General features: G+C 38.4%; 1 protein-coding gene across 3 annotated transcripts in view; it reads left to right on the top strand.

Moving 5' to 3' along the window:
- The first annotated feature begins 7,266 nt into the window (after nt 1-7,266).
- The window catches only part of jade2 (jade family PHD finger 2), a 253,676-nt gene continuing 246,147 nt past the window's right edge, over nt 7,267-14,795 (top strand). For all 3 annotated transcript variants that reach the window (XM_023286082.3, XM_023286081.3, XM_035955385.2), the window contains exon 1: nt 7,267-8,150. In XM_023286082.3, the coding sequence (XP_023141850.1) occupies nt 8,148-8,150 (3 nt within the window). In that variant the 5' untranslated portion in view covers nt 7,267-8,147. The remainder of the gene's footprint in view (nt 8,151-14,795) is intronic.

Genomic DNA, 14,795 nt, shown 5'->3' with positions numbered 1-14,795 from the left:
TTATTGATTCCATAACAAATAATTATGGAATTTGTAAAGACATGATCATAATGAACATAAAAAACATGAATTTTCTTACTTTTAATAAAAATGTATGCAAAATATATCCCATGGACTTTGAAAAATCCCTCAATTATATACTGACCCTCCTAATCTTAACACAAGACACCAATTCTGAGTCTGTTTCTATATGACGTGTTCCCTCTAAAATGCTCTCACCTCCGATATTTTTTCTCTGTTTTCCTTCCTCATGACTCAGCCCTACAATGACAAGAAAACTCACAAGTACAAGCACACCTACTTTCACCTCCTCTCAAATTCCCCCTGAAAAAAACCACCGGCGGCGCTCCCGGCTATGTTGTATTTTGGGCAGCTTCCAAGTCATACAAGTCACCGCTTTATTGAGTGAACTAACCCATTAAGTTTATGGCCTCGCTCTCCCCCTCTCAGCCTGAAATATACACTGATGCTGAAATAATACACTCTGTTCCAGCCAGCTTTGGCAGAAAGCCGTTCTTGATGAGTCACCTAATGTATGCTTACTCAGGAGAAAACTATAATTGGGAAACACGTAGACAACAGGTAGGCCTTTCAGCCTGGGGGAGTGCCAGTGAGAAAGAATGAACTCGCTCTGTGAAGTGTCTGTGAATATCAACTGTGAGGAGAGGGAGCATAATAAACCTTCTACACATGTTTATCGGGGTGTTTGTAACCCACAGCACAGCACAGACTTCAAAAGCTGCACTCTGTTGAGCAGTTAATTTGAGAAATGCCTTTAAGTTTTCATTCAATTTCATGCTTTAACTCATTTACTGATGTTCCCTCTTCACATTTTGTTGAATGGTGTGCAATAGCGGCAGCAACAGCTCTAACAGAACAGCTATTTATATTCAAGTGACAAAGCCCTTTAGCAAATGTAGGATTTACATGGATATCTCATTGCTATGGATAGAGGCCACAAGTTCTCAATAACCTCACTCAAGCAGTTATTTATTCATTCAGTATATCGTTGCCAGACTTGTCTTTGTCCGCCCATTTACCTTGATAACATTCAGACTTCTTCTGCAGCTTCTTTACGTTGTGGTGTGTTGACAAGACAAATTCTGAGTGGGAGCATGTCACTGACACCCCAATCTGAGTAAAAGTATGCACTCTTTAGATTTTATATATAACTATTATTATTATTTTTATATATATATATATATATATATATATATATATATATATATATATATATATATATATATATATATATATATATATATATATATATATATATATATATATATATATATATATAAAAATCAATATCAGCAAGCATGTGTTAATTTGTTTACCTTTGTTTTACGATGTCTCTTTCTCAATTGTTTGAACAGTGTTAGAAGGCTAAGTATTGTAAAATTGCTTCAATACCATTAATCTTAATGTTAAAGAAAGACCATGTCTTAAACTGTACTTTGGGGCTGGACTGTCAGAATTAGGCTACTGACTTTAGTTCCCCATAAAGGAGGGGTGCTTTAACATTTTAGGCTTGGGACCCAAGTGATAAATGTAGTCTGTCACCCTGGGACCCAGACTAATTAAAAACCAGTGCTCTTGACATGTAGGGATACTGGAACAGTAGGGCCTGCTAGCTATTTCAGGTCCTGAATCCTGACCCACTGTTTAAAAATCAGGATATATACCCGTCCATTGGCCTAATTTGAGTTGACATTGATACTGGGGCCATAATATAGTGTATAGCTACAGTATCCCCACACTGACTCCATGGTAACATCAACCCACAGCAGCTTTTAGAGGAATACTGTCATCTCTGCATTCACATGTTGATTTTATTTCCTGGAGCATGCGGTCATGACAATCAAACGCAACGTGTCATGGAAAAACGGTGTAATGTTGGCCGAAGCTGTGTGTGTCTATGTGTTGCTATTGTTAGTGGGAACTGCGGTGAGTGGATGATCATAAATTATATTACCAGCAACTTGCCCTGACATATTTTATTGAAGACTATAACACGCAAGTAAGAAAAAGAAGAAAGAGAAGGCAAAACGCTTGAAACTAATTAACTCGACTGGAGTGGAGTCCCAAGGTAGTGAGAACAATTAAATATGAATAATGAGAATTTTTGTTTTTGTCCTCGTTGTGCTTTGTGAGACTGATGCTGTCTTTAATTGAAAAAGAAGCACACAAGTTAAAAATTCATGTTACCATGAGGGTATTTTTGCAGTTCTACCATATAGAGCACACTTTTAAAAATAGAGCACAGTTACTGATGCAGCTTTTTGTTGTTGTATTTGTCTCTTCATAAATTACACATGATGGAGTTGAATAATACCATGAAGACATAGTTATGTACAGATTTGTAATGTTACACCTAAATATTTGCCCCTAAGTATATGTACAGTCATAGTAAAGATGAAAACTACAGGACACATCACTATTGTAGTAATAATGTTGTGCAGCCTGGCTCACTGCAGTATTTTACTTCAGTTAAAGTGGTAATTCTACAATGTAAAAATAATTTCTGATACATAAAAGTCCTATATTGAAAGTCTCACTAAAGTAAAAGTAAAATGTACATGTAGTTGCTGGCAGTGAAGCTGTTATTATATCAAGTGTATACTTTATATAGCTGAAAACTAGTCAGTCGATACAGAAAACAAGTAAATGTTACAGATTTGAAATGTAATGAAGAAGCATAAAACATAAAAATGAGAAAAACTACAGTACATGTGGCACAAAAACTTTTTCATTCTATCTTTTAAAATGCTTTTATCTTGTGTCACTACTAAAGCTATGTTGTAGCTATTGATAACACATTTCTATCATTTCTTGGTATAGAAATCAATTAAATCAATATCAATCAAATTTTAAAAACTTGGACCATATATATATATATATATATATATATATATATATATATATATATATATATATATATATATATATATATATATATATATATATATATATAAATAAGAAATAAGAAAAATTTGTGCAAACATCTTTTACCTTTAATGCAGCACCAATTTTTCTACCTTTTGCCCTGTTGTTTTTGAGTTACTTAGTAGGTAGGTTTTAACAAGCAGCTTGGAGAACTTTCCGCTGCTCTTTTTGTGGATTTATCTGTCTCTATTGCTTCTGTCTCTTCTATAATCCCAGGCTGACTTGATCTCAGTCTGTGGGGGCCACACCATATGGTGCAGGATTCCTTGTTCTTTTTGTCGCCGAAGATACTTCTTCTTGACTCTGGCTGTGTGTTTAATGCCATTATCATGTGCATCTGGATATATTTAGGGCCGATCAGATGCCTCGCTGATGGTACTGCATGACAAATAAGAGTTTAAACTTTAAATGTCAAAGTACAGAACAGAAAAGACAGTAATAACCAAAAAAGTATTAAACCAGGAGGATTAAAAAAAAGGAGATTATTCTTTTTATATTAAACAAAATTTGTTTTGCTGGACAAAATAAGGACTATGAATTTCACTTGTGGAAGTACAACAACCTTGCAAACCTTTCCTTGAGCTTAACCCTCCTGTTGTCATCATTTACAGGCACCAAAAAATATCGTTAACTTGTCTGAAAAAAATCCAAAAATTCAGCAAAAAAATTCCCCATATTTCTGAAAATTTGCAAAACCTTCAGGAAGAAAATTCCAATAATTCCTTAAAAGTTTTATTTAAAAAAAATCCCCCAAATTTGGCAAGAAAATTCTTGTAAATATTTTCAAAAAATGAGTAAAAATCTTCCAAAAAAATCCTAAAAATATCTAAAGTGATTACATATATATATCAGTAAAACTTCTAATATTTTCTTTAAGAACATTCACAAAAATATCAACCAAAATCCAGCAAATTTCGCTGGATTTTGGTTGATTTTTTTGTGAATGTTCTTAAGAAACATTTTTAACTTTTCTTTTTTTCCACCAAAAATGTTCAGAGATTTCCCAAAAATGTTCAAAATGTGGACATCAGAAGTTTCACTTTGAAAATATATATTTTTCCCCACATTTTCACACTTTGAAACGGGTCAATTTTGACCCGCAGGACAACACGAAGGTTAAAGTAACTTATAGTACAACGGAGCAGGATTTCCTACATAAAATCAGACATTTAAAGGACTGTAAAGTACTTTTACTCCACTTATGTGTGCAGGAGAATTTCCTATTTGGAGTTCCTGTCAAATGGAACAGGAGGGTTAATTTTCTTAAACCTGCATTCGTCTGACTCATTAATACTAACCTCTTAAAACTGAGAACCCCACCCGTGTGGTGCACCCAGTAGATTAAATAGAAAAACTACAATTTGACCTAGATCTGCCTCCTAAACAAACATGGTGTGCATCTCATAAGCCAGGAAATTGCATTAGCGCACATTAAAACGACCAAAGAGAGGGTCACAGGCTGTTTCCTCGGGGGACGCTACCTGCCTGCATTATGTGGAGGAGAAGGGAGGCAGGCAGGCAGGGAGGAAAAAAAATTGTGGGATGCTGCTGTTGCATTTGAATGTGTGCCAGAGAAATCCCTCCTCTGTGTCCTTCACCGCCTCATTTCACTTTGTGCAAAACAGCATCACACCCTCTTTTCCTCTCTCCCTCCCTCTCTATCTCCACTTTCTGAGTGACACACGATACCGCTGGAATGAACATTTGTTCACCTGCCATCACTGCCTATGTGTGTGTAACATGCTGGCCTGTGTGTTTCATAGAAGTCAAATCGTCCCATTTGTTCATTCGAATGACCTTAATTTTTTAGCATGCCTCCTGGCTCTGCGTGTGTGTGTATTGACCACACATTTTAAACCAGGAAGCTGAGCCAAGATGAACCCAAACAGTTGACATGATCCACTGTCTGTCACTGCAGAGGGGCGCATAAAAGCTCCATGCTGAAAAAAGTGGAGAAAATGAAGACGGATTTGTTTGTGAAATAGCTGCGAATGACTCTAGACTGCAGAAAAAGTGCAAGAAAATGTTTGATAACAGGCAGAGGACAGTGATTTAGAGACAGTGGATGGTAGTAGATTACGCATTGATCAAACACCCTCTTCCCCTTTAAATATAGATTTTAGAGAAAATGTGAAGGAAGGTAATTTGCTTGCCAACCATTCCCTTTGGATCGCTGTGCGCAAATCAATCACCGGTAGAGAGATATTATCACTTACAGTAAAGTGCAGATACACTTCAAACTGAAGCTGCAGCTGCCAAGTTTTTTTTTTTTGACAGTAGTTAATGCAGATGGCAATGATTAAGCATTGCTTTTAGAAGTGGCACTGCAAATTTCAATACGAGTTTGTTTTCAAACCCTAATTCTCCTTCTACAAAAGGAGTCCAATCACCAGATAGTTTTAGTGATTTAAGCTGTTTTGGGTGATTTTAATTTGTTACTGCTTTCCAGAAAACAGCGAATTTATGAAAACCTTATACAATTTGCAGATCTTTTTTTCCCATTTGTGCAAGTGAATTTACTCCCCTAACAGGACACACAGGCCAGAGAGAATTTTAATTTAAAGTTTAACGTGTTATACATCTTTCAGGGCTGATGCACTGTGCATTGCATGATTGAGTCCAGCTCTAAGATGTGTTTTAAGGTGGCACTGCTTTTTAGTAAACAGCTGCTTTTTGGAAACTTTTGCAGACATTTCTTAAACTTTTTTTATTCGTGCATAAAGTGATTTTATATTCCCTTAACAGAGCCACAATAAATTTTAATTTTAACATGTTATGCATCATTTAGGGCTTATGCACTGCATGATAAAGCCCTTAACTAACAAATTAACCTATTATTTTTTAGTTATAAGAATGAAACAGTCATTTAAACAGGTTTAGAGGTTTTTAAGTGGCTCCAGTTTTGATTTAACAGTTGATTTTTGAAAACCTTTGCAGAAATGTTTTCACGCCAGTAAATGGAATTTATTTACAGGACTACCATAAATGTTAATTTAAAATTTCACATGTTAAACATCTTTTAGATCCTGTTCAGTGTGCATGGCATGATTGAGTCCACTAATATATATGTACTTTTTAGTTAGATGAATAAATAGAATGACTGAGTCCTTCACTAATAAATAAGCAAATCACTTTAAAAAAAAATTTTTTTTTCACCAGTCATAAGAGTCAAAAGAGTTTAAGTCTTGTAAACTGTGATAGATATTTTAGGGTAGCACCACTTTTTTAAGAATATACAGCTGCTTTTTGGGAACTTTTTTCATTTTTTATTTCTTGTGTGCAAGTGAATCGCATCCACTTATAGGACTAGGATAAATATTGAAGTTGAGCACGTCATGCATCTGATGCAGTGTGTATTGCATGACTGAGTCCTCCACTAACAAATAAGCAAATCACAATTTTTTTTACAAGTCATTGAGATCAAAGACTTTAAGTCATGTAAACTGTAGTAGATATCTTAGAGTAGCACCACTTTTTTTTTTTTTTTAAATTAAACAGCCGCTTTTTTGGAACTTTTTTTTGTGTCTGTGCAAGTGAATCTAATTCTCTTACAGGACTAGAATACTAGTCCTCCACTAATATATGTGTATTTTTCAGTCATATGAATGAATAGAATGATTGTCCTCTACTAATAAATAAGCAAATCATTTTTTTCAAGTCATAAAAATCATGTAAACTGTATTAGATATTTTAGGATAACACCATTCTTTTTTTTTGTTTTTAAAGTAAACAGCTGCTTTTTGGAAACATTTTTTATTTTTTGTGTACAAGTGAATCTAATCCACTTACAGGATGAGAATATATATCAAAGATTAACACTTAAAAAAATCTTTTTAAAAATGTTATTTCATTTTTTTCTAGTCACAATATTAAAGATAAACACTTTTTGAAATATATATTTTTTATTTTTAAATTTTTTTTCTAGACACTTCACACACTTAAGACACTTCACACTTTTAGACACTGCATTTTTTTTACTTTGTATTTTTTGATATTTCTATTTTACTACTAACCTCGGTGTAACTGTGCGTATTTCACTAACCTTTGTTTATTGTATTGTACTCTGGATGAATAAATCTTATCTTTATGCATCTGATGCAGTGTATTTTGCATGAGTGAATCCTCCATTATTAAACAAGAATATTATTTTTTCTTCAGGAAAATAATTTAAATTTAATGTGGTTTCTGATGCATATTTCTGCCACTTTTTTAGTGCCACAGAGTGAGTGTGTGACAGACTTGGCAGCAGGTGAAGGTTCAATCCCCGCCGTCTCCTCTCCGAGGCGCAGTAATCTAGCATTTGTCAGAGTAGGAAGTGCAGTTTGCGGTAACAGTGAATTGAAAGTACGCCATAAATATGGCGCCAAAAGAGTTTTCAAGCTGATGATAAGAGCTGATTTTTCTCCGTGTTGTCTTTTTTTTTTTAGTGGGAGTGGGAGGAGAGGTTGCAAGACAAGACCCGCCTGTGCATTAGTGCAGAGCGGTGTGTGCACGTACACCGGGCCGGAGGAGTGGAAACGGCAGCAAGTGAAGACGGAGCTGGAGGTTTTATTTTTGAAGGAGGGACGTTGCGAAACTGGCTTGCAATCTTTTCTGACTCATCGTTTGGAAATAAAGCACCCTTTCTCCTCTCTCTACAGCACCACAGCCTCCTCCTGCTGCTCCGGTCCCCTCCTCCCGTTACCGCTGGCACCGGAGAGGAAAACAGTCGGATTTTTGACACCACGTTTGGGGCTTTTTTTTTTTTTTTTTTTTTTTTTGCAAAATGCGACATGCTTTCCTGTGAGCGCTGTGTTGTGCGCACCTCGCAGCCCGCTTCAGCAGCAGGACCAGCGGCTTGTTATTGACCGTATCTCAGTGTGGCTGCCACTTTTTTTTCTTTTTTTTGGAGGGGGGAGGATTTTATTTCGGATTTGGACTCGTCGGTCGTCGGGGCTTTGCAGAGCTGACGCGCTGTCAACACGCACCGTGAAGGGGAGGGGAAGGGACGGTCCTGTCACCCAACGTGGACCAGGAGTCGTGGGGGCCGTTTAGCAGCACTGCTAGCAGCCTGCCAGGGGGGCACCGAGTGGGCAAAACTGAAGTAAAAGCTCTGCTGTTAAACTACATGTGCTTGGCTTCCAATGATCTCCTAATCTGTGGGAATCGCCTTCCTGCGTCCAGGACCGAGGACGTCTCCGTACCAGACGCTAACTGCAATCATGGTAATTAAAAAGCTACTTATTTATGGATGGAAATGTGAAAAGTGTTGCAGCCAGGACCTCTGAAGTCCACTTTGCTGCTGCTGCTAGCCTAGCCCTGGTAGCACTAGCAGCAGCAGCGGGTCTGTACGCACTTTTGGAGCGGACTTGTCAGTCACAGTGAGCGGCGGTGCATGTGGGTTGAGTAGGGGAATCTGCGTTAAAAAAAAAAACAAAAAACCTTTAGAAGCCTGTGCGACAACAGGAGTGAAATGTTTGAACTTGGACACGTTGTGCTGCAAACATGCCCCAGTGGGAATCAAGTGTTTGGCACTTGGAGAGTGTCCAAGTGTGCGTATTTTTCGTGCGTAATTGCATCAAACAGGCTCATTTGCACCGGGAATGTGACTTTCAACTCGTGTGTGTGGATGCAGGGGCATGCGTAGTGTGAAGCATGAAGTTGGGTGTAGGGTGCAAGGGTGGGTGGTGGCACCCAAATGTTCACAGTCTCCAGGGATCTGCAGGTTTCTCCAAAAAAAAAAAAAAGGTAGGGAGGCAGAGGAAGCCAGGGAGGAGAGAGCGGTGCTGCTTTTAGGAAGGCTGAGCACGCAAGCACACACATGCACACATCAAGGAATTAGAGCAACTCCTCTCTTCTTCCTCCTTCACCCTCTCCTCCTCCTCTTCCTCCTCCTCCTGCTGCTGCTTCGTGCTGTGCAGATCTAGCTGGCTTTAGAAGAAGGGGGGAGTGGCTGTTGTTTACCTCCTCAAAGTCAGAGCTCTCTGCTGGAGGAGTGTGTGGCATCCATACCTGCATGCAAACAAAAACAACCAAATCAGGACTTGACATGTGGATGCAGATGGTGATGCTGCAAGTCAGATGTCAGCAGGATTAATGGGGTGTAAGTGGGGCATTTGCCTCCTGTGTGATTTTTCAGCAGTGCATTGTGGCCACCTACTCCACATAATCGCCTGGAGAACCTCCAAAGAATATCATGTCCACCTATTAGTGCTGATCATTAGCGGATGGAGCAATTTATCCATATTTTTTGAGCTGAAGGCGGCACACGAGAGGCTGAAGTGACTCTAGCCTTGAATCAATTAAGCTGGAATCGTCTGGGGACTTGTTAAATGTTCCCAGTTGTGACAGCACACACTCCTCGTCCTCCTCCTTTTCCTCCTCTTCCCCTCCACACACATTCACACTCGCATCATCATCATCACGTAGAGGCAAGACTTGTGCACACAGAGCAACTCCGAATGCAGATTCAAGTACAGATGTACGCTCTTCAAACTGTCTCTCTCTCACGCACACACACTAGCCTCCTCCCGCTGGGTATGAAACCGGAGATGAGTCATGGTGTGTGGGGGCATAACAGCTCTCTCTCTATCCCTCTATCCCCCCCTTCTCGCTCTTTCATATCTTCTCCTGATGCAGTGCTATCTTGTTTTCACTCATACTCCCTCTCTCCTCCTCCCCTCCCCTGGGTCTCTCCTCTCTCGCCTGGAGACAGTGGTTGTTTACAAAGCAGCTGAACAGGGATGAGAGCTGTTTCTATTTTGCATCCATCTTTTTTTTTTTGATGACAGCCCTCCAGCCAGTCATCCATATTTCAGTTCCTCCATCCATCGCTCTCCCTCATCCATCCTTCCGTACCCACAACTTTTCCATCCCTCCATCCCTTCATCCCTTCATGTCTTGATCAAGATTTCACACTGATTTCTCTCATCATCTGACTCGGCAGCATTAGCCGGGAGGAATGCATCGGCTGTCCCCCTCCACACTGTAACAGTATGTCATGTGAAACTCAAGCCCGCAGGCCTTTTAAGCCTCACATGTGTCCGTGCGCACACGTGTGTAGCGTGCGTACTTGTGTCTGTTGCACTAAGCGCTGAGCTCCGATTGGCTAGAAAAGGGGGTAAGGACCCCCACGTGGTGCGTTTGTATCGCATTAGCAGCTACGTAGTGAGGAAGAGGAGGAGGAGGAGGGGGAGGAGGGGTGTTGCTCATGAATGGACCAGTGACGTCACGTAAACTGTACCCTCAATCCCTCACACAGACACACACATGCATGTTTTTACACACTTAGATTAAGGAGGCTGCAGGGCAGAGTGTGTGTGTGTGTGTGTGTGTGTGTGTGTGTGTGTGTGTGTGTGTGTGTGTGTGTGTGTGTGTGTGTGTGTGTGTGTGTGTGTGTGTGTGTGTGTGTGTGTGTGTGTGTGTGTGTCTTACTGTGAAATGCACGTCATATAAGAAGGATGGGAACCAACCGAGCTGAGGGATTTATGCAGGCGTGTGTGTGTAGCTGCCTGCAGGCGTGTTGGCTAGCTGTCCTGTCAACTGCTGCACTTGACTTACTATCCAACCAACTCACCCGCATGTTTACTGCAGGGGCGTTACTAGTAGCTGAGGAGGATTTCTGTGCTTCCTCACAGGTGTTTAGTTCTGAATGTTGTGTATTTTCAGTGGGCCGGAGCAGTAAAATCATAGCATAATAGAGTAACAAAATGACAAAAAAACGACACAAACGACACGAAACAAAACAGCGAAAAAAAATGGACATAAAAATGACAAAAAATCACACAAATGAGACAAAAATGACAAAAAAGAAACAAAATGACAAAAACATGAGATAAACAACTAAACATGACAAAATGACAAAAAACAACAAAAACAAGACAAAATATTAAAAAATAAGGCACAAAACAACAAAATCAAGAAATAAAATGACAAAAAATCAGACAAATGACACAAAACAAGACAAAAATTTCATTAAAACCTTACAAAGCAACAAAAAAGTGACTTACAAGACAAAAAATGACACGAGACAAAAAATGACAAAAAAGAGACAAAATGACAAAAAATAGTCAAACTACACTAGCGAGACAAAAAAAAACCAAGCAACAAAAATGACGCACAAAATAACAAAGCAAAATGCAAAATGGCAAAAAACACAAGCGAGACAAAAAGGAAACACAAAATGACAAAAATGAGACACAAAAGAACAATGAGCAAACTAGTATTTTACTTTATGATCAAAACAGCTTGTCAAGGTCTACAAATTATTTTAAATGTATAGTTTTACAAATTTGCATTTAATGTCTTCTCTGTAATTTTTACATTTTACAAAGTCGTCCCGCCGCCCAGAATGGACCCTCTGGCGGGCCGGTTTTGACCCACAGGCCGCATGTTTGACACCCCTGATGTACAGGATTCTGGTACTGTGGATTCTGTTGGGTCAGAATCTCTGACAATCAACAAATTTCTCTTCTCTTGAAGCCTGGAAACCGATAGAATAGGCAGGATTTAGAATAAATATAAACACTACCTTACTAATTTTTCATGCTTATCTTTAACTCTTCATCGGGCAAGTGATCATATTTGGTAACTTCGGTACACATTAAATATAAGGTCGAGAAGCATGTGGTTATCACCCAGCCAATCAGCGAAAATCATTCTACGTTACATCACACTACATCGTGGCGTTTGACCAATCAGCAGAAGCCTGAACGTATCAAACCTTATCTTTTCTCCCAAATTGGTAAAAGACAGACTGGCAGCTTAGTCCTCTTCCATATTTGTGGTTGAAATGTCCAAACTAACCATGATTAGTTGACAAAACTCACTTGTATGGTTGACTAATTGTGCTAAGTGACGATATATACATTTCTTGGATTTTTTTTACCGCTAACGGGCAAGGAGCCATATATGGTAACTTCATTAACCTTGAATTTCAACATGAAAATCATACACAAAAGTAAAAAAGTCTTACGTTCTCCAATAACACTCTGGGGTTGAAATTTTGAATTTCAGAGTATTTCAATGAATGCCCTTTAAAGGGTAAAGCACATTAACCCTCCTGTTGTCATCATTTACAGGCACCAAAAAATACTGTTTCCTTGTCTGAAAAAAATCCAAAAATTCAGCAAAAAAATTTCCCAAATTTCTGAAAATTTGCAAAACCTTCAGAAAGGAAATTCCAATAATTCCTTAAAAGTTTCCTTTAAATTTAAAAAAAAAAAAGTGATTCCATATATATCAGTAAAACTTTTAATATATTTTTTAAGAACATTCACAAAAAAAATCAACCAAAATCCAGCGAATTTCGCTGGATTTTGGTTGATTTTTTTTTGTGAATGTTATTAAGAAACATTTTTAACATTTCTTTTTTCCACCAAAAAATGTTCAAAGATTTCCCAAAAATGTTGAAAATGTGGACATCAGAAGTTTCACTGAGAAAATACATGTTTTTTCCACATTTTCAAACTTTAAACCGGGTCAATTTTGACCCACAGGACAACACGAAGGTTAAAGTAACTTATAGTACAACGGAGCAGGATTTCCTACATAAAATCAGACATTTAAAGGACTGTAAAGTACTTTTACTCCACTTATGTGTGCAGGAGAATTTCATATTTGGAGTTCCTGTCAAATGTTGGCACCTAAATGACTTTGAATTAATTAGTTTGTTGTCAGCTACAGGTTTTGTCATGTCTTACAAGTCTCACAACATAAACCCAACCGCGATTGAGCGCTGCAGGGAAGTGTTTCTGTGTGTGACTCTGACGTGTTTTGTCAGTGCTGGATGACCCTGCTGTGGCATAGAACCTCGTTAGTGGCTTCTTGTGTGCACATGCTAACCTGAAGATGACATCAGGCTTTCAAGGAGAGACAGGAGGGGAGGGAGTGTTTTAACTTTTATATTTTTTTCCCCTTGTGTCACTGCGACTCAGCCTTGTTAGGAAAAGATAACTGCAAACTCTGCACACCTGCACACAACAGTGGCGAGAAGGGAAATGCTGCAGATACTTCACGGAAAGATTTTTTTTTTGAGTAATTGGAATGTGCCTCATATCTGTTTTTCCTGCAAAACCTGTTCCTTGCAGACTAAATGAGAGCAGTGGATTTTGTGGTGCAGCAGATGGTTTTTCAGATAAAATTAATGATCTGCTTTTTGTCGTAGTTTACAATAAAGCTTGTTACTCTGGAGTTTGATAGCAATATCATTAAAGCACCGAGCTTATGTTTCACTTCCTTTATTCTTATTTTATATATTTTCATTTCCCCTCAGTAAATGAGACTTTAATAATAGAAGTCCAGCTGTTGGACTGTTTATATTTTATATGCATGATGAGGTAAGAGCAGTGCATCTGTAATTTATGTAGAGTGTTAAAGTTTTTGTCTTTAGAACAAATGGCGAATTATCTCTAGTTTCAGCTTCTTCACTGTGAGGATTCTTTCAAACAATTAGATGTTTTTGTACTGTTGGTAGAAAGTGGTGTTGCATTAAAGCATGACTGCTACTGGATTTTCTGGGACTGATGCTGATTTTAGGGAGTAAGAAATTCTGATGCCATTAAATCAGCCGATCTTGTTTATATGCATCTTAAAGTTGTATTGAAAATTGAAAATGATCGTGTCGTTATTTATGAACTTATCAGCTTATTGTAAAGACAAAGCTTAACTCCGCACCATTGTTCGCTCAGCTGTGATGTACTCTGTTGCATGTGCTGCAGGTAGTGCTGAGCATGTTGTAAACAAGGGAACCAGGGCTGCTCTGCTGCACCAATTATGCGATGGCACCATCACAAAGTTACCAAAAGCATCTTTTTTAATATTGTATCCTGCAGAATTAAGTTTTCATATCGGCAATATAAGACATGTACACTAACACTGATATATCTGTGATATGCCGATATCAGCCGACAACACTGTGTAACCGGTATATCATTTGGGCTTTAATCACCATAGATCACTATAGATTGAAATAAAATGGATTCAAATCAGTTTGATAAACATGAGAGGATCATTTCTTTCAAAAGTAGAGTTGCGGTGAACTAGTTTAGTCTTGGTTTTGAAACTGCAAACCAGTAACTGTTGTGACAACCAGGAGAGCAGATGTTGTTCCTTTAACGAGTATGTACAATTACATGTCAGGTGCATGTTATGCAACCTTTGTGCACATTCCAAACGCAAGAACCGCCATTGTAGACCCTGATTTTGGGACAGAAAAAGAGAACAGAACAGGTACTTCTGAGTGGCCCTAAAGAGCTGCTGATTGATTTAACTTGGAGAAGACAAATGCTTATTGGGCACCATTTTTCTTCACCACATAGTTAGCATAACAAACCTCCATTGCTCTGTTGCCTGCATGCTCATAGAACTGGAATTATGTTTGTTAATTTGGATTTATCATTGTTTTTGTGCAGTTAGAGTTTACGTTGCGATTGAAGCGGTTGGATCCTTTACTGCAATGGAAACTGAAAGGATAGATTTTGGAGCTATTCCTTGAGTTCCTGCAGTGGAAAGCCACCTTTTGATGTCCGGATGAAATGCATGGGGTGTAAAATCTAAATTAGCTGACTTGACTGCTCACTAAGTGTAAATTGGCATTTTCATTTGGGAACTTGAACTTCTGTAAGTCCATGTGTGAGTAATTTGGCATGGTAAAAGATTTTTTACTGTATGAAAAAATAAAATCAAGCAATTGTATTGGTAAAAAATATATATTATAGATATGCTAATTTAGATCCCCCCCTGTGGATAAAGTTTAACTTTATGCAGCAGGAACCATTAAAATGTGTTATTATGCATCATATACTTTGGTTTTTCTTCCTGATTGTTGCACCATTCTCTCCCTCTTTGCCTGCTCGCTACTTCCTACTCAT

This window comes from Amphiprion ocellaris, chromosome 14 (assembly GCF_022539595.1).
Source record: "Amphiprion ocellaris isolate individual 3 ecotype Okinawa chromosome 14, ASM2253959v1, whole genome shotgun sequence".
Classification (NCBI taxonomy): domain Eukaryota; kingdom Metazoa; phylum Chordata; class Actinopteri; family Pomacentridae; genus Amphiprion; species Amphiprion ocellaris.
Note: the sequence above shows the minus strand (reverse complement) of the source record. Positions and strands in the feature narration are given on the sequence as shown.